General features: G+C 41.8%; 1 protein-coding gene across 10 annotated transcripts in view; it reads right to left on the bottom strand.

Moving 5' to 3' along the window:
- Window positions 1-24,037, bottom strand: part of cadm1a (cell adhesion molecule 1a) — a 427,187-nt gene that overhangs the window by 60,181 nt on the left and 342,969 nt on the right. For all 10 annotated transcript variants that reach the window (XR_013936111.1, XR_013936112.1, XM_080483120.1 and 7 more), the window contains 4 exons: window positions 23,580-23,732; window positions 22,263-22,400; window positions 12,247-12,405; window positions 3,308-3,404 (listed from right to left, as the gene is read on the bottom strand). Coding sequence is in view for 8 of the 10 variants with exons in the window: in XM_080483120.1 (XP_080339246.1) it covers window positions 3,308-3,404; window positions 12,247-12,405; window positions 22,263-22,400; window positions 23,580-23,732 (547 nt within the window). In the remaining 2 variants the exon portion in view is untranslated. The remainder of the gene's footprint in view (window positions 1-3,307; window positions 3,405-12,246; window positions 12,406-22,262; window positions 22,401-23,579; window positions 23,733-24,037) is intronic.

Genomic DNA, 24,037 nt, shown 5'->3' with positions numbered 1-24,037 from the left:
AGAACAGCAGCAGTGTCAGCAGACAGATGTGACCCAGTTTCATGCTATCACAGAGAGTATTAGTAATAGAACTTTTGAAACCGCTGCAGCACTATCTTCTCCCCAATATGAGTATCAGTTCTGCGTGTGGCTGCATGTGTAATCGAATACCAAAAGAACTATTCGGTTTAAGGTATCAACATAATGATCTGCCTTTCAGTGTTTTTGCAATTACACTTGCTGATCTTACTCGGGAGTGACGGACGTAAACAGCAGCCGCACTCTGTGGAATCTGTGTACGTAGTTCTATTTTGACAGAGATTTTTTTTTTTTTCCAGGCTTCTATAACTATTCCAACACTTTCTTTCTCATTTAAACTGTGCTATCATTAAACTGTCCTACCTTATCAGCTGTTTCCCGCTGCCAAAAAAAAAACCAAACTGCAAACTTTTCAGGGCTACCTTTCAAGCCGACGGATCAGCATTTGCTTGCCAAGAAAACATGCTTTTTTTTTGTTGCTGGCTTTTTTTTTTTCCCCCTTTAAGCTTGTCATACATTGCCACATTTGAATAAACCCGAGCAAGATAAAAAAAAAAAAAAAAAAAAAAAAACACCTGCAGATTTGACACATAGCCGGTTGTAATTTTCATAACGCCACTCTCATCTCGTGATTGTTTAGCTCTGTTCAAATTTGAACTGCCTCGTCAACAAGCTAATGTAATTGATACCAACAGCACTGACTTTATTTGTTGTTTGGATAGTTCAGCGGGTCTCCTGCAGGAGGTTCTCGGTCCTTTGCTCAACCCTGCTCTTCCTAATGGCTTCATTTGCACTCCATTACGTCTCATATCACAAAACACCTGTAGTCTAAACAAGCCGACACCCGGGTGTACAGATGATACATGTGAAATAATAAGCCAATGAGCGACAATCAAAAGTCCTCGGATGATGGAGTCGCACATTTCAAAGGGACTGATTAGCTTTCGTAAAAAAATAATAATAAATAAATAAAAAAAATGTAAAAGTGTTCTCGAGATGGTGAGGGGGGAAAAAAATAAAAATAAAATATGGTGACCGATCGGCTTTGTGTACCACAAACAATCATTCAACTTTAATCGTAAAATTGACTTCATTAGTGCACACCCAGTGCCTCAAATCCATCAACATAGTCTCTCAGTCTCATACCTGCTCCGTGGATACCTTGAAAATATTGGCACTCATTAGAAAAACACACACAGTTTAGTTCTCCTCCTGCGAGAACCTGTACCTGCTAGACATTAGGACCCGTTCCCTTCACTTCTATTAATGACCCGCTCTGCTCTTCTCCTTTAAAGTAGCACTAATTAAATACCTGCTCAAAATATCACACCTTAATTTGGAGGTGTTTTATAATTATAGGCCGGTTTTTCAAATTTCCCTTTTCGGCGGTCCAGAAAAAGGAAATAGTGCTTATCCAGTTAAGTGATTATGAGTCTAAAAGTGGACATTAAGAACTCTTTGGCCCCAGGTCTTGTCACAAACTTATTCTCCCTTCTTTTTCTCCACTCGTGTGATCTTGCGCCAGGGTAAACACCACCTTGTGCAGCTAAAGTCAAACCTTTAATTCGAGGCGATTTTTCTCTCAAAGTGGGAATATTTTCTTTTTTTTCATTGCACTGCTTGACCAATCTTCATCTTATTCCTCCTTTGAGTTGTGACATTTGAGGTTTGGATTTGCAAATTCAACAACGGCTAACTCTGTTGTGGCCATGTCTACTGGCCATCAATACTCGACGTCCAAACACATCTTTCGCTTTGCCAGCACTGAGCCCACGAGGCAACGATTATGCGTCACATTTAACAAGATGTGACTGGGCAAGGTTTGTAGCCCAACGCCATCGGCTCCTATGAAGCACTCTTAAACCCAGCCTGAGGAGGAAGGAGGCAGAACTTGGATTTAATTTTAACCTTGAATGGAAAAAAAAACTTTCTGTGACTCATCAATTCTAAAATAACAAATGGGATTTAAAAATTAAGCCTTTTTCTAAATGACCGTCCAAACAAATGTCAGCTCCAAAATTACGAGGGCCCAGAAGGAAGCCCTGAGGAGCGCCAGAAATTATGCACTTAATCTTTTGATAGTTGAACACAACTTTTTGACTCATGAAGAGATGAAAAGTCATAATGGGACCTTACAGGTGAGGAAGGACCTGAGGTGAAGAACTAAAATATGTTTCTTGCTGCACAAACAGCGAAGAAAGACGAAGAAAACTCCTGAGAGAAGGCACTGAATCTCAGGATTCTGGCACAGCTCGTGACAGAAACACGAGCTGTGACATAAACTAACTGAACTGATAATGATGTCTGTTTAAACGATACGTTTTCCAAGAAAGCTATACTTGAATGGGTACTTTATAAGCTTTACATTTTCTTATTAACAGTATACTCCTCTCTTATAGCTCAAAACTCAAGAGTTCACACTGGGGAATGTGTTTATACACATAATAGGTACTGCAGATCCGCAAAAGATTCCTTTTCCGCGTAAAATCACTTTTGATTTTTACTACTTGAGTAAAACTTGTACATTTCAAAACCTATACTTTCATACTTTTACTTAAACAATTGAGGTAAATAAATGTACCTGTACATCTGCTTAGGTGGAGAAAGCGATTACCTTTGCCACTCCCGAGAAAAAAATGGAGCAGGTGCCACACTGAGAACTGTCGTCTGTCCAATCCTTTTGAAATAGCCCATTTTATACCCCTGCTTAAACAACTTTTATATTTTCTATTTTATATGAGAAGCCACAGACTCTTATGATCCGTTTCCCACCAAAGGAGGATAAAAAAACTGCACACATTCACACTGAGAATGATTCAAGACTGTGGCTATTAAGACAGATCAAGACAAGGATATTCAAATTGACAATAACTTTGCACGTATACTTAAATTAAACAGCTGCGTCCCCTTAGACAGTAAACATTCAAGTCTTTAGTTATACATTTTAATAAATCCTCCGACTCACGATACTAAAAACCAACAGATCCTTTTAGTGCTCTGTGAATGAGGTTTAATATTCGACTATGCTTTGTCTCATAATAGAAACCCATGTGCAATAAATCGCCTTTCTGTAGAACTTTTTTTTTTTATGATTGAAGCAGGATTCAAGTTGGGGGAATGATATCCTACAATAGGGCTTTACTGGCTCCACTACAGTAAGATGAATAAAGGAAGTCAAGGCACGTGGATGGGGGGTGGGGGGGGGGGGGGGGGGGGGGGGGGGGGGGTAGCGTTATCATTATCGCCTTGTTATGGTTTGTGTGCGTGTGTGTAGGTGTGCGCGCCGTACTGAGGTTTGCCTTTGGTTTGACACGTCAGCTCCAGGTTCTCTCCTTCCCTGGTCAAACCCTGAGGAAACTCCACCACGATCTTCACCTCTGGTTTGTCTGGAATGATCAGAGAGAAAGAGAGAATTACATGCTGATGAATAACGAGGTGAGTTAGAAGATCCTATGCAACACGTTCTGGTTCACACCACAATGTGGGTGAACCACAGGGGTTCTGTGTGGCTGCGGTCACAATAGACTGAATGCCGCACTAACAGGGCGAGGCGTCATGTTTCCATGACGACCGGATCTGACGTATTAGGGAGCGTCACAGTCACATGATTACAAACCTGAAACAAAGGATATTGTTGACTGACAGCTGTGTACATCATGACTCTTGTCATGTGTTGTGAACAGTGGAGCATTTCTAAAGACATCTGACCAAAGTAATTCTGTCATTGTTCTCCTTTGCCATATTTGATCAGATGTGAAATGTTCTGGTGGTAACACACAATGCATTTGACTACGGAAGCCTTCTTAGCTCAAACTTGATTTGGTCTGCAGTCCACTGAGTTGAGTATTTGTTTCTGACTGACACGGCCGCAATGCACTCCAAACTTCAACTAGGTTGACCTAAATATGGCCGGTGTGAAGGCATTAGAGTTAGAAAAAAATTTGCTGCATACATCGTCACAACGTTCTGACTCTGCAAACTTTATACATGGAGGTATCCAGAAAAAGACCGTGGATCCCCTCTTTGACCTCTGACCTGCGTAAACATTAGAGTGAAGCCAAATACTGACGGACACACCCAATCTGGGAAAACTACACAAACTGGAGCCTTCAAAATAAAAGAAATGGGCGGTGGGGGGGGGGGGGGGGATTTCAGGTCTGTACTATATCCTGGAAAGTGTCTTTGACAACTTTAGCGAAGGTAAAGCCTCAGGCGTTCAATCTGATCTTTGGTCACCACCTAAGGGTGTCCAGGACCTCAGGTTTGGAACCGCTGCCCTACATAAGCAGCGTTTTTGTTTCTAAACATCTGTCGCACAGGTATCGCTGCAACACACATTTTCCCACGACGTTATTGGAGAATGTTAGGACTCATATTTTCAGTTTAATGTGTGAAATATGTTCCGATATCAGAATCCGATAAATGGTCAAACTGAGCTGTCAGACCCAGCGTGTTTGGTTTGACGTACAATCAGAGAAGCAGAACAATGACGCTGGACTGCTGAATGGGCGTGCTTTCAACAGTGAAGCCCCGGGCTCATGTCTCATCAGAAGTGGTGTCAGGGAGAACTTTGATTCGTGCCAACTGGCTTACCTGACTTCTCACATTGTTACCGAGTTGATGTGAACTCCCGGATGATCTCAAGCTGTGAATGGGCTTATGGGGAGCAATCACATCAGAAATATAGCAAAAGCTTGACGGTATATTTCTTAAAATGAGCCAGAAAATCTCTACCGGTCAAAGAGAGAAATACCTGATACAGTGTGGTTACTTATCTTGGAAATATGTTAACCCCTGGTCGCAGCATTGTGTGTAAATTGCACTTGCCATTGCCATTGCTATTGGTCTGTAGTCTTTTGATCCTTCACCTGCTCATACCAGAATCCAAGGGAGACAAAAGCAGGGATGACCTTTAGCGGGTCTGCAAATAAAAGGAACATCCTGATCTTGGACAAATTTCTCTGGTGGACTTCAGTCAACAGAAAACCAAAGACAATCTGTTTTCAAGCGGTGTGTCTTAATAAAGACCTTTTTCCTTTAAATAAATATAATTAGATATAAAACACTGCCGTGATTCTGCTCCTGTAGGGCAAGCGAGGATATATTATTGTGAGTAAAGCAAAAAAAAAAAGTTTGCATAGTTAAAGTAATGCCAGCCTTGTATGTAGTAACAGGACAGCAGCCGATTCTGAATTTAGGAGTTTCTTTTTATCTCTGGAACTTTTACATCAGCTTTACTGCTTTACATTTGAAAAAAGTAACTTGCAATTGTAACCTATTGAGCACATTTAGGAGTTACATTTTTATGTGGAAAAGTAGATTCACTGCTTTTTGAAGAAGACGGTTGTGATTGTAACCTTTGGGTACATTTCAGTGAGCGACTTATCAATTGAAGTAACTGATAAAGTGAAACACGGGATAATCTTCTGATCAAGAGCACAACGTAAGTCACCAGATATTTCTCGGTAGGAACCTTTTAACTGTGGGACGTGTTTGTATTTTTAAAACAATGTTCACCTTTACAGCACTTAAAGAAATCATGTATGTGGATTTGATTCAAGAAGTAATGGCAATTGAAAATACATAAATAAAAGTTGACTCAAAATATATCCCGACACGCCACTAAAAAAAGAGCAACAATTCCAAGCACTATAGAGCATTGCATTTTATCCACCCCCCCAGCCCCCTTTTTTTTTTAATATTTGCTTTAACCACAAACTCATCTTCAAGGCGGCTGTTTGTTTTTTTTTCGTCAAATTTCTTCTAATACCAAAATACGAGCCAAACTTTGGATAAAAGCAACAGGCAAGGAGGACAAGAAGTGGCACTGGGTATGTTCAAAGATGTTCCCTAATTAAGTTGCAACACAAAATCGAAGACTCGAGAGCCGAGGTAGCCACGAAGAAAACGAATACGAACGCTGTTTTGACAAGTCAGTGTGGTGCTGTGACAGTTACTGCCAGGCTATTCTCCGCAACCATTGAGTTTCTATTGTTCCCCTGCCATTGACTGTTGCTGGTGTTATCAAAGCCTTTTTTTTCCTTTTTGGTGTGGAAGACAATCTTTTATTCTGGACAAAAAAAATCTGATGTTTTATTCAATCTTAGGGATTGGATTCAGGTTTTTTTTTTTTTTTTGTGTGTGGACTGAAAGTAGGAGTGAGACAAAACAAACTCAACCAAACTGCCCCAACTTCCAATTTAACCCTTTTGCTCAAGCTTGAAAAACAAGCGAGTTTGTTGGTGGTTTCACACAATAGGAAGAAAATGACGGATGAGTGAGGCCAAGAAATAAGTTTTCTTCTTGTTTGGTTACGCTTGAACCAAAAAACCAAAAAAATCACAAAAAGGAGACACGTCGCACAACTTTAAAAAAAAAATGTTTGTTGTTCGTGCGGCCGTGTTGCATGTGCGTACTGTGAAAATATACATCGTGAAAAGATAGGTTCCGCTATCTCCCCCGAGATTTATCGCAGAGCGCTGTGATTACAGTTTTCCGGTTGCGACGTGAATTGTTCTTGTTCGCTTCTGTTTTATGGCCCTAAATGTGCTATTTGGGGCTTGAATTTTTAATCCGCACGCGGACAGAGGGATGACGCCTTGACTTACGGTTTCAAAGCCGGCGGTAAAGTTTCACACTGCTGTCCGACCTTCCCGGCAATAAACAACACGTGTCTGGCCATCCATCTGTCTAAATCACACCCTGTCAGAGGCTGGCTTTCACATTCGGTGATGGACAGCAGATGGGCAAAAAGCCAAGTCTTTTGCTCAGTGGGCATGCATGGATTTAGACAGCAACCCTTTGGTTTTATTTCCACTCCAGGCACTACATGGCGTCCTACAACTTTTTTCCTCCGCTCAAAACGTCATCCGACCTTGTCATCTCCGAGCCATAAACTTGAAGGACACCAGACATCCGTAGGTTGTTTTGATAGCCTCTAGTAGTTATGGCGGAGCTTTCTTGTCTTCTGCTTGATGGGGAGGGGGGGGGGGGGGGGAGAAGAAAAAATACACACCGCGCTGCCAAAACCAGGCACTGCCACTTCAGTGGGGATGAAATAATGCCCACCGTATGCAGGAGGGCCGTTATCATTATGCTAACTGAATTATTTGCTTTATTGTGCGCCTCACCTCATAAGCACTCAAGACGGCACAATCCATCTCTCAGCAGCCAGCTGACCTTAAGGGAAAAACAAGCCGGCATTGGAGCAAACAGCCTGCTTTGCTTATACACATAAACATTACAGGCTTATTTAATTATGCTGTCCCCCTGACAATGGGCTTCTTTTGCTGATTCTTACAACACAATGCAATCCATTCCAGTCACAAATTGCCCACACGGTGAGTGAGTGAAATGTAAATCACCTTGTGCATCTAATCAGTGAACGAGCGGGCACTTTACAATGGAAATAGCAAAAAAAAAACAACCAAAAAACCACCAAACTTTATTTTACAGGTCTTGCCACTGAGCTACTCAAGGACAGAACAGGCAAAGTCGGCATGGATTTGTTGGTGGGAGGCTCCATTTGGTTTTGTTGTAGTAACGGTGAGATATTATGACTGTGCTTAATGGGGGGTGCATTTTGGGTGACCGTCTATACAACAACTGTGGTCAGAGCCATTGAAAACGCAGCTTTTTAAAAAACGGCTCATAAAGTGACACGCTCCAATGTCATGGAAACAGAGGAAGACTTCTTGTGGACGGTGAAAACGAAGCTGCGCCACGCCCGTAGGAAGTAGTTGTTCTGCACATGCGCAAGGAGATGGACCATAACAACAATGGCGGCCTCCAGAGTGGCATGACACTCAGTCGATAATCTCCTGACACTTGGTAGTTTTATAGTTGAGAGTCACCCGTAACAGGAATCCTGTACGAATGTCAATGTCCCCGCCATTGTTAAGATTTATTGACTATTGATTATACTCATTTCCGTGGACTGTGTGCAATACCTTGACAATCTCATTTTACTGGGTGTTATATCAATATGTTTTTATTGTACAGTATATTTCACGGTTTCGATTTTTTACAACAGACATTTTACAAAGAGTAATGTACAACAATTATGTGCAATCCAAAGTATTTTGGACCTCTACAAATGGCAATAAATATCTAATGTCGTTTAATCTGAGAATGTTTGGTTATTTCAATGTTTGTTTTACCTCTATGTACTTTCATTAAGTCTCCCATCAATACTGAATGAGTGGTAGCTTTGGAAAAAGAGACTTTCATTATGTTGTAGCTAAGCAAAGCAGTAGGAGTTAAGTTGTTTGTTTGTTTTTTTTAAAGTTAATCTCTCGGGGAACACAACCCATAACAAATACGATGCATTTTGTAATTATGTATTGAAGAAACGGCAAATGAAAACTGTTATTGGAACATATTAGGCAAAAAGAAAAAAAAAAATTCAAACCTGCTTTAACTATTTCTGACATCACACGATCAGGTTCATGACGTCGCTTGATGTTGACCGCCGGATTGCTTCTGTCGGCCCTAAATTAACGCTGCGCGCTGTTATCCACTCCCCTGTTCATTTCACTGCCACAGAGACTTAAAAGATTTAGTGGAGATAATTCAATTTACCCGGAGTGCAAGCAGGAAGAGCAATGCTTGTATTCCACTGATTATTTTGTTTTTGTTTATCTTGACGCTACAAACCCAAGCATAATTTATGTCTTCTAATATCCTCAAGTGGTCAATTACAACACTTCCACTTCTTTCTAATCAGGTAAACGCCTTCGATCTGGAAATATAGAATCTCTGGAAAGCACAACGGCTTTTTTTTTTTATTTTTAGGAAACATCCTCAGACAATAAAAGTATAGGGGTCATACGCAGTTGGTTCAGGATTCTTTCAGTGCTCCGGGAGTAAACAGGAGTATAGTGAAACTGTAACAATTGAGACAACGGCAAAAGTAACTAGTTACAAGTTTAATAGTAATAATAGTCTACGTGTCACTGCTGCTAAGTTGTGTCTCCCATAAGTCCCCTGGCAGCATTACAACCTACAAGGAGTTTTTGGTCAACTACAGACGTTTTCCTATATTTCAGTGCCGTTACAGAAAAGAGGTATGTCGTGAACAAAGTTTAGATTAATCTGTTCATCGTGTTGAATTTCATAAATAAAATGCAAAACAATTTCAACCCTATAGCGTCTGAAAATGTCCCCCAAAAAAGTCCTCTATTGTCAGCATTTGGCAGCCTTCAGCGTGGCTTTAATGCCGACGATACGTCTCGGTTCAGGACTCAGCTTCGGGTTATGTCCACTGCTCTTACTAAAACACCAAAAGTAGCTGAAATATTTCTTTTTGTTGTTGAAAAATTCCAGTCAAACATTTGCTTTGTCATCCTCTGGCGAGCTAATTTTGGCTCACAAGTTCAACTAGATAAGGGTTTCGGGTAGTGTGTCGCATTGTAAGACTTCTGGTTTCGGCGTATGCGATGTTGGACTCTATAGCAGAGCTTTGAAAAGGACGGCGGAGTGCAGCTCTGTTTGTAGTGCGTTACTGTATGCACAGAGCAGAACAGCAGCAGCAGCAGCAGCAGCAGCAGCAGCAGTGAGGCACTGAGCCGGGTGGGCCATGTGAGCTCCCTGTTATCAGAGGCCAGCAAAATGCCATGCTGCCTCTGTAGATCAGCTGATCTTCTCCTCTCATGCTCACAGAGAAAGGTCAGATAGCTACAGAGCAGATTTTATTCTTAAACCGGACGCTAGGACAAGCCAGAGGACAAAGACATAAGGTTGCAAAGGCATATGATACACAAATTGAGTTTACAAAGAAAAAAAATGATAAATTAACAGATCTAAAACTTCACGTTGTAAAGGCCCAAGCTTTTTAATTGCTTGTTATACGGGCGGGATAGTTAATTTCATTTTGTTGCAGTGTTATGGTAATTTCTGTGATCTCCTTCATTTGACCCATTCTTAAGGTACCTGTCTGTGCGTCTAATCACTTTTTCTAATGTATACTCCAATTAAATGCTCCTGTTCCAATAAAAACGTGTCCTTTAACCTTCATTAAAGTCCAGACTTTCTTCATTCCTCTTTGTTGGCGAGAAATGTTAATTTATTTTGCTTCGCTTCATTGGGTCACATGAATAAACAATATAAGAAAAGAAAAAAAGAGCATTGTGTACGCAGCAGTTGGTTTTTTTTTTTCCTTTTTCTGTGTGCATTATTTTGGAGTGTAATGCACTCTGAGGAATGTGTGCACCTCGTGTGTCAGCCCGGCAATCACACTGCTGAGCGCGCAGGGAGGAGGCTCTGATGAGGGAAAATTACAGTCTTTTTCACTTGAGTTTCCACACTAAATATAACCGACTTCCTTTTTTTTTTTTGTTAAACCCCGCAAGACGAATGACACTTGCAAAGTGGTGGGTTCTGGGGTGCGCGGCGCTTTGTGGCACAGCAGCGTTGGCGTCGTCATGCATTTGAAGAAGCAAATATTAAGAAAAATTAGAACCCGAACACAGAGTTGTAAGCTGACTTGTCCGGTGCACGTCGAGTCCGGCGTCGTTTGCACTTGATGTCATGAGATAAGCAGAACAGACAGCCTTTACATAAAGGCGCCGCGCTCTGGCGTGGCACCTTTTATCAGCATATGTGTCCTGCTGCCTTTAGTTGGCGGCAGGGATTTAATGAACTCAGAGGGAAAAAACACAAACAAAAAAAAAAAAAAGCTTGTCACATACAATCCAGCCCCCGTGGATAGTTAAACTGCGCTCTGCCAGAGTATACACACTAATCACTCACATTAGTTTATAGTTCAATGCAGATGTTTTTTTTTTTCTTTTTAAACCGCCGTTCACTTTTGATGCCAGTGTGAAATGCACTGTCTGGCAGGGAAGAGATTAATTAAAATGGCTCATTTACGAGCACTATCGCCATTGTGGCCGAGCATTTGCCGCAAGTAGTTGGTTTTCTGGACAGATTTGCCGCAGATTGACCTCACGCCGAGTGGCTCTGAGCCATTTATTTTCAATATACTGAGATACAGTCTCCACTAGTAAATAAGCAGCCGTTTTGTGTTGTCTCATTTAAATGGGCCCTATCACGTCTCCTCCCACCTTTGCACTTTTGCACCAAAATACTACACAAAACAGGCAACAAAGCGAGTCGAAGGTCAGCAGCATACTGCTCCAGAAATAGCTTCCACATGTATTTACAGGGTTTCGCATCCGGCACACAACCGCATTCGCACGTTGGGAAAACATCACAGTGGACTGTGCTTGATAGCGAGTAGTGAAAATCCTAAATTACACGGTGCTAAACATATACTGTGATGCAACAAAAAAAAAAACCGAATATAAAAACCCTGTTGTTTGTTAGTAATTCATGTTTCTAACGTGAAAAAATGATCATTGATCATTTGCTCTGTGCCCATCAAACTAGTGACAAGAATAGTGATCCAAAGAAAGCCTTAGGCTATAAATCGTGGAATATTTGGTGAGCTTTTGGTGAGTTTTACACTCCCAATATATTGTATAACTCATGATATGCAAAATACAGTGGAAAAGTCTTACGATGTAAATGAGTGAAACGCAATAATTCCAATGAATACACCACAAAGGGTGAGAAACAAATTTGTTGCCCTGATTTACACTCGGAGAATTGAATAAAGACAGAGTGATAGCTTGTAATAAAAAATCTATTTGCAAAAGCAACCGAGTCCATTAGAGACATCCATAGATGAGAAACAATAACTCTTTGCGGCAGTCGTGCAGGGGTAACATAAAAACTAACAAGGGCATATTTCTTTGAAAAATGTTCAACAACATATGTCGTCTATTCTAATTCCCCCCCCCCTTTTTTTTTAGTCATCAGGCGCTGGGATCGTTTTTCTCTGAAGACAATGCCATGCACTGCAGATTTCAGCGAGGGGGGAAATTGTGGAAAATTTATGTCGTTTAATTAGTGAAGATGGAACGGTCTACTCTATTGCAGTCCAATTTCCCCGTTTTATTCATCATAACCTGTGCACTGGGATGATTTCCTTTCAAAGTCACTGCCATATGTGTCAAACACCAAAGTTTTAGTTAGGGAGAGGGGGGGGTGCAAATTGATGCCATGTAATTAGTGGTGATGGAAGACTGTTCTCCACTGTCGTCCAATTTTCTGAGTTGAGCTGATGAGACGCGTGAATTAAAAAAAAAAAAAAAGGAAATAAAAATGCATAATGCTGTTTAAATATCCGTCCCGATCTATAATTAAGGACCAAGCAGGAGTACTTACACTGCACCTCCAGGTATTTCTGTGCTTGGAAGCCCTTGACTGCAGGGTGGTCTACGATGCAGACCACCGGCACTCCGTCGTCTTCCTTGCTGACGGTGAACGTCAGCCGGCTTGAGACCGTGTACATCTTGTCGTAGGTCAGCTCAACTTTTGGCTTGCCTGTGGGGGGGAAAAAAATAAATAAAATGAGCCAGATCTTTCAAGCGTCACCAGGCAGGGGCTGGAAGGAAGCGAGGTGGGAGATCCTGGACAGGTTGTTAATGCATCATGGGGTTAATATAGAGAGACAATCTCACACACACACACACACACACACACACACACACACACACACACACACACACACACACACACACACACACACACACACACACACACACACACACACACACACACACACACACACACACACACACACACACACACACACACACCTCCAAACAATATTGAGTCAGCAGGAGTCAGCACAACACATGGATGAGGCTCGGTTTGTCATGCAGGTTGTCATCTTATAGCAAAGTTGTGGGTTCAATCTCGCCTTCTCGCCGTATCTCTACGCCAAAGTGTCAGTGAGCAGAGCACTAAATCCTAATTGAATTCGAGCACGTTGCGAGGTGAAGTCTGTTTTCAATCAACCTGCATCCGATTAAAAAGGGGTTGCAGAAGACATTACAAAGAGATATTTACACTGGCTAACAGCAGAAAAGGCCGTCAAACGCTGGCTCACGTGCCTCCTCAAAGGAAATACAGACTCCTAATAACAACAATCACGCACGGACTGTCAAACATAATGTTCAATTTTCATGATTTTCAAGGGAAAACTAGAAACGTTTGTTGTGTTCTGGCTGTTCGTTTTACACTACGGCGGCATTCTCAGTCTCTGAAAATGGAACTTAAAAAAGCGTCCACAGTTTTTCAAATGTTTAACTTGAATGAATCTTCTCCGATTAAGGGCACATTCATTAACATCTGTCACATCATGATCTGCATCAGTGGAAACATTTTTCTCCCATACGACAGATACAGATACAGTGGGCCTACACAATGTAGAAAACAGCTAAAATAACCTTGAAGGTGGCCTGGCTTACAAACTCCGATCATCATTAAAACTATGTCATCTGAATGTGAAACTTTCCTGGGAGGAAAACGATGCAGGTTCCAGGTGATCGTTGTGGTTTGAAGGGAGCCCGCCGAGTTAGAGTGGAACAACACAAATAGTACCGTCCCCTTTATACTGTATTCTTTCATTGTTTCTTCACAATTTATGCCTTCGAATAAAGGGAGATCTCCAACAACAACAATAAAAAAAAAAAAAAAGCCCTGATCCTAAAATGGTTGAAAACCTTTTAACACTCCCTCTACCGTCTCACAATCTATGTGATTTGGTCCTTTCGTTTCACTGATCAAAAATTTAAAACGCCTCATAAAAACCAAACCTGACTCAGCGAAATAAGATAAAACAATGTTGTGACGGTTGTGTCAGTGCTGAACAATGACAACATCCTTGATTTAAATCAACGCTGAAACCAAAGTGTTACTTAAGGATTTTTAATTTTATTTAATATTGTCAAAACTTTCTTGTCAAAACTAACTGTCTTGCTTGAATGGTCGGCCGACTAAGTTGTAGTCTACAGAATAATAAGGTTGAAAGCTTTGCCCTGAAGGCTGCCAGAAAAAAAAAAAAGGTTTAAAATATTAAGACCGGACAAAGACAGGCATTGTTCGACTTCAAGGGAGATGTCTTTCTTATTCTGACCTTCCAAAATATGTAGCGTTGAAGTGCGGAGGGCGTCCTTGAGAACGGCCAGATAAGTTGAATTGGCTAGTGGGGAAACTGAACAACTGCAAGTCACTCATTAGACTTTTAAAAATGTAAATCTATTGTGCTTCAGCTCCTCGCTGCAGGAATCCATCCGCTGTGTAACACCACCAAAAAACAATATGTTCCTGAATTCAATGAGGAGGACGGGCTCATCACAGCCACACGCAATAAGAAGGATGGATGCAGACGCTGGCGCCCAGCACAGCACAGCGCAGCGAAGTGAGATTGATTCTTTTTATTTGCATCCATTTGCACAGGTGTGTTTGTGTCTCATCGATAAAAGAAATACTTCAGGAAAAAATGCTGGAAAGAGAGGGGGAAAAAAACTCCCGCGCTAACGTGGAGAGTTGCATCCATCAGTCTGCGTCTCGGCTGTGGAGAACGCCGAGTGCCGATTCAACCCACCACCGCGCTGCGGCTCAGCCCGAGGGGGGTGATCGCGTCACTGTGGTGACAGCTGTCTTTCTGGATGCTGGCAAAGCAAATCTGTGTGATGTGGCTGAGTGTAAAGGAACAGGTTGTCATGAATAAGCACCACTAGAGGCTTGAGACGCGCGCAAACGCCGGAAACGGGAACCTGAAAGGGTCCGCTCGAAATCAAAACGTCTTTTGAGACGCTTGAAAAACGGGCGTGAGGAGATGTCTCCATTCAAGTCCTGTGTTTTCTGAATCGTTTGCGTTTACACCTCAGGTTCTCATTGTACCACGAGGAGAAAAAAATTAAATAAAAATAAATTACCTACACAAGCCGAGTGTCTGCGGGTTTGAAACGTGTACAATGGCAAGTACGAAGGTAAGAAAAAGGTATAATTAGTAGAAATGGAAAAGTTGTGCAGATGATTAATGAGCTCTCATCTTATTTCCTGCTCATCCTCCCTTTTTCTACCATCTGTCATTACAGGAAAAAAAAGAAGAAGAAGGAAAAAAAAAAAAAAAAAAAAAAACCTTGTATATGAAGCCTACCACTGTCTTTCAGTTTAAGCACTGCACCAGCCAAATCAAAGATAGAAAAATAGGTCCATATAATGCAACAGTAAGCCGGTAATCATCATCCTTTTCTGCTTGGTGGAGATAAAGCAGGAAAACAAAACAAAAACAAACCAACAAAAAAGAGAAAAACAAGCATTTGCATGCACTGCATTGCAGGACAACTGACTGACTGAAGCGGTTTTTCTCTGGGAAGGCAGAGGAGCATCACAAGACGGACGTTTGAGCACTCTAAACGTGGAGCATCAAATATTAATCTTCCCAGGCAGAGACAATGTGTAGCTCTTGAGGGCAATAAACAAGGTTTGTCAAAACGCATGTGCCCACAGTCGGCTGTGTGGGCCCCCGAACATTGGATGTTGGTCTTGACGCGCGCTCTCGCATTCCTGGAAACAACAAGAGCTGGTGTAGTAACACCGCACCGGGACAACTTTTTCTCTGTGTGTCTGCTTCATCCGGTGTGCACTGCAGGCATGAAGCTACATCAAATCACTCTCACTACGGCAATGTGCTGGGGTGAATTGCCCCCGGTGCCTGCATGTACAGTACGGCGAGATTCCCTCAACTTGGTAGATCTCATTCGGTTTCTTCCTATATACAGTATGTGGGAATAAAGGAATAAAAGACCTTTTTTTTTCTTATCAAAGCATTGCACCAAAATATCCTAATTGTGGCCAGCAAGATAGATGAACATGGAATAGTGAAGCCCACTGACGAGGGGACATAGAGAAATGTGTGTCTGTATGTTGATTTGTATGTATATATACAATGTGACTGATTTCTCCATCAAATATACAAATATATTGTGAGTATTGGGAGCCATTTAAAGTATTTAATCACACTTTGCTCCACTGAAAGTTAGCATTTAGCATCCCAGCACCTTGTGGAAGCAGATTTTTGCAAGGTTATTGTTGTGCATTTGTCATTTCAGACATGGCGGGGCAAGAGAATAAATGGTGCGCATGTCAACGTTTGTGCTCAATACAATTCATGTGTTTGGAATATGTTTGGTGTTTGTGTGTGGATACATTTCCAGGTCCTTAAACAAACTGTTACTGAAAATCGATGGGGCCGTTATAGATTCAAAACCACCTCTTCACACAACTCATGTAGAAAGGTGCGATCATTATTCAAAGATATACAGAAGGAATTGTCTCTATAATCTGCCAGTACAGTCTCGCATGATATAAATAAAGTGAGTCAATAAATTGCTCATTGGTTATAAGAGATCTTGTTTTTCAACTGTCAGTTTTTTGTTTTTAAATAAGAGGAAGCAAACAATACATGATGAGATGTTTAAAAAAGAGTGTAAAAAGCTCTTAAAATATTAAGTACGTATTGAGAATGTAATGAGATTTCCTTTGGATGAGCTCTAAACCGTCTGATATGGAATAAACTTCCCGAACACTTCAGGTCTGCTCAAACTGTCGGCCTATTTAAATCAGCGCTGAAAATTTCATGATTTTAATACATTTTTCCTATTAATCATTCTATTTTTTCACTATTCTAAATGCCCCCCCCCCTTTTTTTTAACCTTCATTTTAATTCTTCACTATTTATTCTCTTGTTTTAATTGCCTTTTGTCTTTCAAATAGTCTTATTTTCTTAATATCTTGTTTTATTTCCATGATTTTAATGTCATTTTATGTATTTCTTACTATTACTTCGTGTACGAACAGTGCTATACAAACAAACGTGCCTCACTGCACAGAAAAGTCACTAAAATAAAGTCAATTCAACTTTCAAGTGGCATTTATAGAGTTTTAATGGGAAAAAAAACAACTTTGTGTATTTCATGTTTTTTTCTTTCTTTTTTAAATAATCCTTGTTTGACGTGCTTCTCATTGTGCTTCAGGTGACGGGAAAACTTCCACCAACTTATAATATAACTTATTACGAACTGTGATTTAAAGTCACATAATCCACACGAAGCATGGACGGCTGCACACAATGTTCCACGTTGGACGACTTCCTGCCTTCAGATATGCTTCGGAAGCGAATCAAAGTGTCTTTGTGATTTGAATTTTTACATCGGAATGACTCCATCACACAGTTGATGTAAACATGTCAGCAGTACATCCGTGAACAATCTCCCGTTCGATAGCGTCCTGACGGGGCTTTGACAGAGACACGGAGAGTTTAGAGGGACGTCTTGAGTACAGTCGAGTCGTTCTCACGCTTTAGATGGAAAGTTTGAGCTGATTTTGACGCCGCGACACGGTGCGTTATCCTTGATGTAGCCGACTGTGGTCATGAAGGGATGACATGGTCAGCACTGACGCTCGGGAAGGTTGTGCCGTTTGGTCTTGAGAAAAAAAAAAATTTAATATATATATTCCCCGCTCTATCGCGCCATCATCAGCAGCCTGAGCCGTGAAAAGAAGACGGGGCTGATCCACGCTTTAGTGTCGATCATGTCGAATTCTCATAGGACCAGCGGAAATCGAGAGTCATCACATTTTTTTTTTTTTTTTTTTACCCCCCCCCCCCCCCTCAATCTTCTATTGTCCAAATTTGCTAAGCTCATGCAAAATGGTGCTGCTGCAGCTCATCTGCTTCAAAAGATCAACAGATTGAGAGATTCGGAAACGGTCCTCAGCATACCTTGGTTTGCAAAGAGTGCTGATTTGAGTTACTTTTGCCTTTCGGTGATGTTGGACCAGTATGACCATTATTCTCTCACCTCTGGCATCAACAAGGCATCTTAGCCCAGGGAAAACTGCTGCTCACTGGATATTTTTGTCTTGTTTCCAGACCTCTTTTTTTTTCTTCTTTCCCCTGAAACCCTTCAGGTGGTTGTATGTGAAAATCGCAGGTCAGCAGTTTGAGGAATGATCAGACCAGATCGACTGCTGGCGCCATCCAAAGCACCTTCAAAGTTAATTAAATGACCTTTGTTGACTGCACGGTGATGCTTCATTTAAATGCCTTTTATTTTTTGAGATACTTCAGGATCCTCGAGGGGAAATTATTTTCTCTGCATTTAGCACTTCTCATTCATACAGACACCTGTACAGAAAATACTGGGGCGCTCTCAATGTGAAGCATTAGTGTAGTTGGACTGATTATACATCATACATACATATATTTCAGACGAAGGGAAACATTTTAATATTAAAAAACAATTATATTGTCTACTGGATGGATCAAACCTCAAAGCACCTCCACTTCCACTACTGATTTAATGAAAATAATTATCTGTGTGTCTGTACAGCCATACATTTCATATTTTTTACCTTGAAAATGCAATTTAGTTTGAAAATATTTAAGAGCGCTCGTCGCCGGGATCAGCCCCAGTACGACATGATCCCGTGGCAGGATGACGCAGTATAGAAGATGGATGGATGGAGGGATATTTAGGATGTAAATACAGTTCATATCGAGCGCTGGTGACGGCTCCTCCACGTTGCCCCGCGGGCTCCCAGTTTCCAATGTCTGCTTTAACCCCATACTGTGATTCTTCTAATACCTCACTGAGTAGAATTTATGGCCGGTCTTTATCAAACTACACTGGTAATACGATGTTTAATATCAGAACACATGCCCGGGGGCTATCACTTTCAAATGCACATATAGATCCTTTAGAGCAGCCGACTGACCCTCGCGAGAAGGTAGAAGAGGACCGAGCTCGCCAGCCCAGCGCCCAAAGATCACCGATAACTGCCAGTTAACAGGCCGGTAACAATCCAATCCAGTGGTGTCTCCAGTCCTGTCATTTACTTTGCCCCAAATATTCTTTTATCCATTTGTCCGGTCTTCCTGCAGAGTAATTGAAATCACCCTGTGGTTGTCTCGCACTTGAAGCTAATGGCTCCTCCGGTGCCTGTCATTCATTGAAGTGCCCTGCTGACTGCTTGTTCTATCCGTCTTGCTCGCATTTGTCTTACAGGAACAGAAAAGGAATGAGCTGCACCGCTAAGACTCCTATTTTTTTTTTTTTTTTTTTTATGACTTTCTGTGTAATGTAAGCCTGGGAGCTGGAGATATCTGTGTCGGGCATATGTTAATAAATCACTAAACAAGCAGGATAAGAGCAGAAGGAAAAAGAGAGGGAGATAATAGGAAGATAATGGGTCTGTGCATATTAGGAGAGATGGTTGGATTTACATTGGCAAGCATGACAATTGCAACCTTTAAATGATATTTAAGAGAGCCTGATTATCCCTTAAGGTAATTAAGTTAAATTCTGGGGACGTTTAATTAGGAATAAGTCTGCCAGGCAAGGAGCTGCAGCTAAAGGCAATGTAAGTAATTTTGCCCCGGTGTCAGAGCGCTGGCACCCTCAGTCCCTTCTTTCCCTTCCCATCTCTCATTTCCACGCACTCTTTTGTCGTTCACCTATTCGGCGTCAGCAGAGCGATGCGAGATCCAGGACCGCGTGAGTGGTGTTAACTGAAGTCACGTGGAGTCGGTTTGCTTCTCTGAAGAGAAAGCGTTCAACAAGCCCGACCTCCAAGGACAATGAAATCAGTTGTACTCCACTTGAAAGAGGACGCGTGAAACAACGAAATGTGGACTTTAATGGAGAGTCAACCATTGTTTTAGAGAGATTTTGCTGGTGGCACCTTTAAACTTGGGAGTGAAAATGGATATATATATATAAAAATAAAAAAACTAAACATGCAGGAGTGTGTCAAGTGAGGTGCTAAGCAGCCCTCAGTTTTGTGCTGTGTTGTATTAAAAAAAATCTGTGTACCAGTTGTAGAACTTGAAAGAGTGACGACCCCGCACGATGAATGCCCGTCCATTCCCAACAAGTGTGGGGGGGGGAACGTGTGTGTGTGTGTGTGTGTGTGTGTGTGGGGTTAAAGAGCATTTGGCATTATCCAAAATCACAACTCTGTCATTTCACAAAACAAATGTTTGAAAGCTCACTTAAAGAGACTGCGAGTACTCAGATTTGTTCTATTATAAAGGGACAACAATGACACAGCACATTGTGTGCAAATGGGAAAATGCTGAATGGGGTTGTGCAGAAAAGTGACTGTGGGTGGAACCTATTTAGGTGAAATACTGAAAACCCTGCAGAGTGCATCAGTATTTCACAGTGACAAACAGGCACAGCAGATAATGGCTTCACTTGGCCCATTTACAAAAGCAGGACCACAGATTAGTCACACTATTCATATTAAGTAACAGCACCTCACTAAGTAAACACATTTTCAAGTAGTTTGTGTGGAGAAAAAGTGGTGGAAACTACATGATTTGTGCATTGGATGTCACATATAGAAGCGAAAGAGCTGCCAAAGCAGGAGGAGTCTGGAGGCCAAGTGGAGTCTTTTGCAAAACTGGCAGATAAATATGATAAAAAGGAATGAATGGACGGTGACTCAATAATTAATTTATTAAAACACATTTAGTTTCATAACTGAATTTGGTGTGTGTGATGGAGAGGAGTTGAAATGATGAAGTAAGCTTGCAGCAGCTCCAACTGTTGCCGACTATACGTATATCAAGACTAATCAAATCTTCCAAATGTATGCGGGAGACAGAAAAGCCCACACTTACATTGGAGTGCATGTTTTTTCGTGTTGGGGGGGGGGGTTGGGTAACCCCCCCCCATACACAGGGGCAACGTGCAGACTTAGAAGCTGCCTTCAACCTTGGTGGTTGTGAACAGGAACGGAGAGTCAGTGGAGTTCTAGGCAGGAACTTTCTGCATGGATCTGCTGGTCAGCGGAAAGCAAAAGCTTCTCCTAAACATCAGGCGTCGGTTTTTTTTACGACCTTGACACACTGGAAAGGTTCTCAGGTTTGAGCTGACCACTAAGAGCCTAATGCTCTGCAGTGTAGAGGTGAAGCTGCTCTGGGCCTTCAGCACAGCTTCTGATTAGGACCTTTGTTTCAAAGTCTTTACAAAGCTTACTGTCTGGGCTCCGAGGTGGAGCTGCCTGGCAGGAGGCCTGTTCACCCCTGAGCTCAGCACAGACTTCTTAAGCTCAGCTACCTTTGATGAAGGCATGCGGGTTGTAACGGCGCCAACAGGCTCTGGCCACCACTGCTCATCCACGTTGCTTTAATGGAAAGTAGTCAAAGTCGCAGCAGAGCTCCGTTTCCCCCCCAAAAAAAGAGAAAGTAGCAGCATTCATGCAAGAACCAAATGTGCAGAGCAAGCAAAGGAAGAAAGAACGTGTCCTGAAAGGAATCCTGAAAAACAATCACGAAACGAGCCAAGCGAAAAAAAAAAGAAAGAAAAGTGGGAAAGCATTTGAAGCTTGGAGCACTTCAATAGAAATGCAGGGGAACGTCAGACATATACTCCTAAGATAAACAAAAACCTTTAAGCCCTGAAATTATTTTCCCATTGGCTTGTTTGTTATCAATAATGAGTAGTGCGGGTGACACAGTGGCTCAGTGATTCGCACTGTGGCCTCAAAGCCGGGAGGATCCTGGTTTAATTCTGCTGCATTGTGCGTGTAAAGTTTGCATGTTCTCCCTGTTCCTGCACGGGTTTTGGACAGGTAATGTAACTTTCTAGGACAACTCAAAGACTGGCTTGGTGGGTTTTGGTGGCGGCTGGATGGTCGGATGGATGGATGGATGGATGGATGGATGGATGGATGGATGGATGGATGGATGGATGGATGGATGAAATGTAGTTGGACATAAAATAATGCAACATATCAAATCGGAAACATCAAATGTCACTAGATGTGCTTTGCTTCTTGGATTTAAATGCCTGCACGGTGGCGTCGCGGCTTTTATTTGCATTTCACAGAAGGGAAGATCCCCGATTCGAGTTTGGGCTTGGGGGATATTTCTGTACCGAGTTGGCATGTTCTCAATGTGCGAGGGTTGGTTTTCTTCCAGGCAACTCAGTTAATACGCAGTTGGATGAAGCAGTACTGAAGACGGATGACGGATGATGAAATGTGAGATCTCCTTTTGTCTGTTCTTTGTTTCGTCATTTCCCACTGGGGAACTTTGAACAGACACCCTTGAGTCTATAATACTGCGCTACCTTCGTACTGTTTGTGCTCAGTAATGTCTTAGTCAATGAAAACATTTTTCTCCATTATCCACTTAAAGCAGACACTTAAGCTTACACAAAGGGAAATATCTGCTTAAATAAATAAAAAAAATAAAAACGTAATCTCTTAGAGCCACCTAAGTATTTATTGTACCGTGTTTACAGGTAGAAGCTTCTCGATTGATGACTGTGGGGTTTTTTTTGTTTTTTTTTTGGAGCTGAGTGTGGACCACATACCTGGAAGCTCTTTATCGCCCTTCATCCATCTGATGGCGGCGGCGGGCTTGCTGCTCATGGCGGTGCAGGTCATCTCTGTCTCGTTGCCCTCGCTCAGGACCTCATCCCGGGCCTCGATGATGGGGTCACCCGGAGGTACTGCGACGGCGCACACAAACAAAACTGGGTAAACACTGAGGAAATTTAGCACTTATACCGCCTCAACGCTGCGCACGGAGGGGAACAACACAGCCGACGCCGGAGGAGAAGACGGTCAGACGGCAATTAGAATAGTAGAGCGCACAAATCACAAGATGATTCTGTCCGGTCCAACTTAGGAAAAAAAAGTACGCATTATTCTAAAGTCGATACACTGGCTCCCTGTTGGATTAAATACTGTTTTAATGTGTACTTCAATATTTTTTTAATAGTTTTCTTACTTTCACTCCTTAAATCTGAACACAGTTTCTCCAATAACTTAAACACAAATTAAAATCTTCTATGTTCAAATGGGCGTATATGGAAATGCATGTCTCAACCCAACACTAAAAGACTTAAGATGCATTAAAAAAAATTATATAGCATTGTTCACCAATAGTTAAACGCTATTATATTCGAGTGCATTTCAGAACTCCTTTAACTTTTGCTTCAGTAAAGAAGTTAATCCATATTTGAACTTTTTTTCCCCCTACGAGTACATTTACTTAAGTAAATAGGAGGAATTCTTTGTGTATAACTGGTATGTGTGAATTTGAATGGAGAGCACAGAAACCTTCACGACGTAATATCACTTCATAATCTCTATATTTATCCTCCGGTGTGGAGCAAAAACACACCGTTCGATACTTCCCAGCTATGTTTGACGACATCAGTAAATAAGCCTGACGAGCAGCGACTGATTAAAATGAAACGTGCCCGGAGCTCTCGCTCTGACGTGACGAGGGCACGATCAAGCAACATTAAGACGGGACGATGGTGCCTTTCACCAAGCATGTTGGCACAAAACAGCTGATGACAGCTGATTCTCTTACTCATTTTAAAAGTCAACTAAGGGGAGAAAAAAAAAAAAAAAAGAGATTTTTTTATCATTTGATGATACTCCGAGGTCACGTCGAGGTTTTTCTCTCTTCTTGTTCAAACACTGTAACCTGATTAGCGTTTATTTGCTGCAGTCAGGTCACAGATCATCCGAATTTAACATCCAAATATAAAAACAGTGTTGAAAAAAAAGAAAAAAAAAAAGAAATATATATATATATATATAAGCAAAGGTTTCATCTTTGGTCTACCAAACAGAATGAGCATGCATGCACGGGCGAGTGTGTTGTGTAGTTGTACTTAGCACAGTGATGTCAGCGTAGGCCTCCTGCGGGGGGTCCGTGTAGAGCTGGCAAACATATCGACCCTCGTCTGACAGCGAGACATTAGACAGTGACACCCGCAGCTCGTTGTCTGAGAAGTTCACCAGCTGAAAGCGAGCGTCTTTCAGAGCTGAGCGAGAGGGAGAGAGAGAGAGAGAGAGAGAGAGAGAGACACGTAAACAAAAATAACCAAACGTCTTCACAAACAACACAACATATACAAACAAGCTGAAGCGGCCTTTCGTTTCTCTGTTTGCCACTTGTGGAAAACTGACGTCCAGAATATTTGAGGTCAGATGAAAACCGCGTTTTAACCGGCTTCAAACACGGCTGGAACTTATTGTGGGACTCTTCTATAGCTTTTACAGTTGTTTGTAAAGGAGGTGCAAACCAGCTCAGACTTTAAGCAGAGATGCTGCGGTATTTGTCTTGAGA

Source organism: Lipophrys pholis, assembly GCF_963383615.2.
Source record: "Lipophrys pholis genome assembly, chromosome: 16".
NCBI lineage: Eukaryota > Metazoa > Chordata > Actinopteri > Blenniiformes > Blenniidae > Lipophrys > Lipophrys pholis.
The sequence above is the reverse complement of the archived record's forward strand: the minus strand, read 5'-3'. Positions and strand labels throughout refer to the sequence as shown.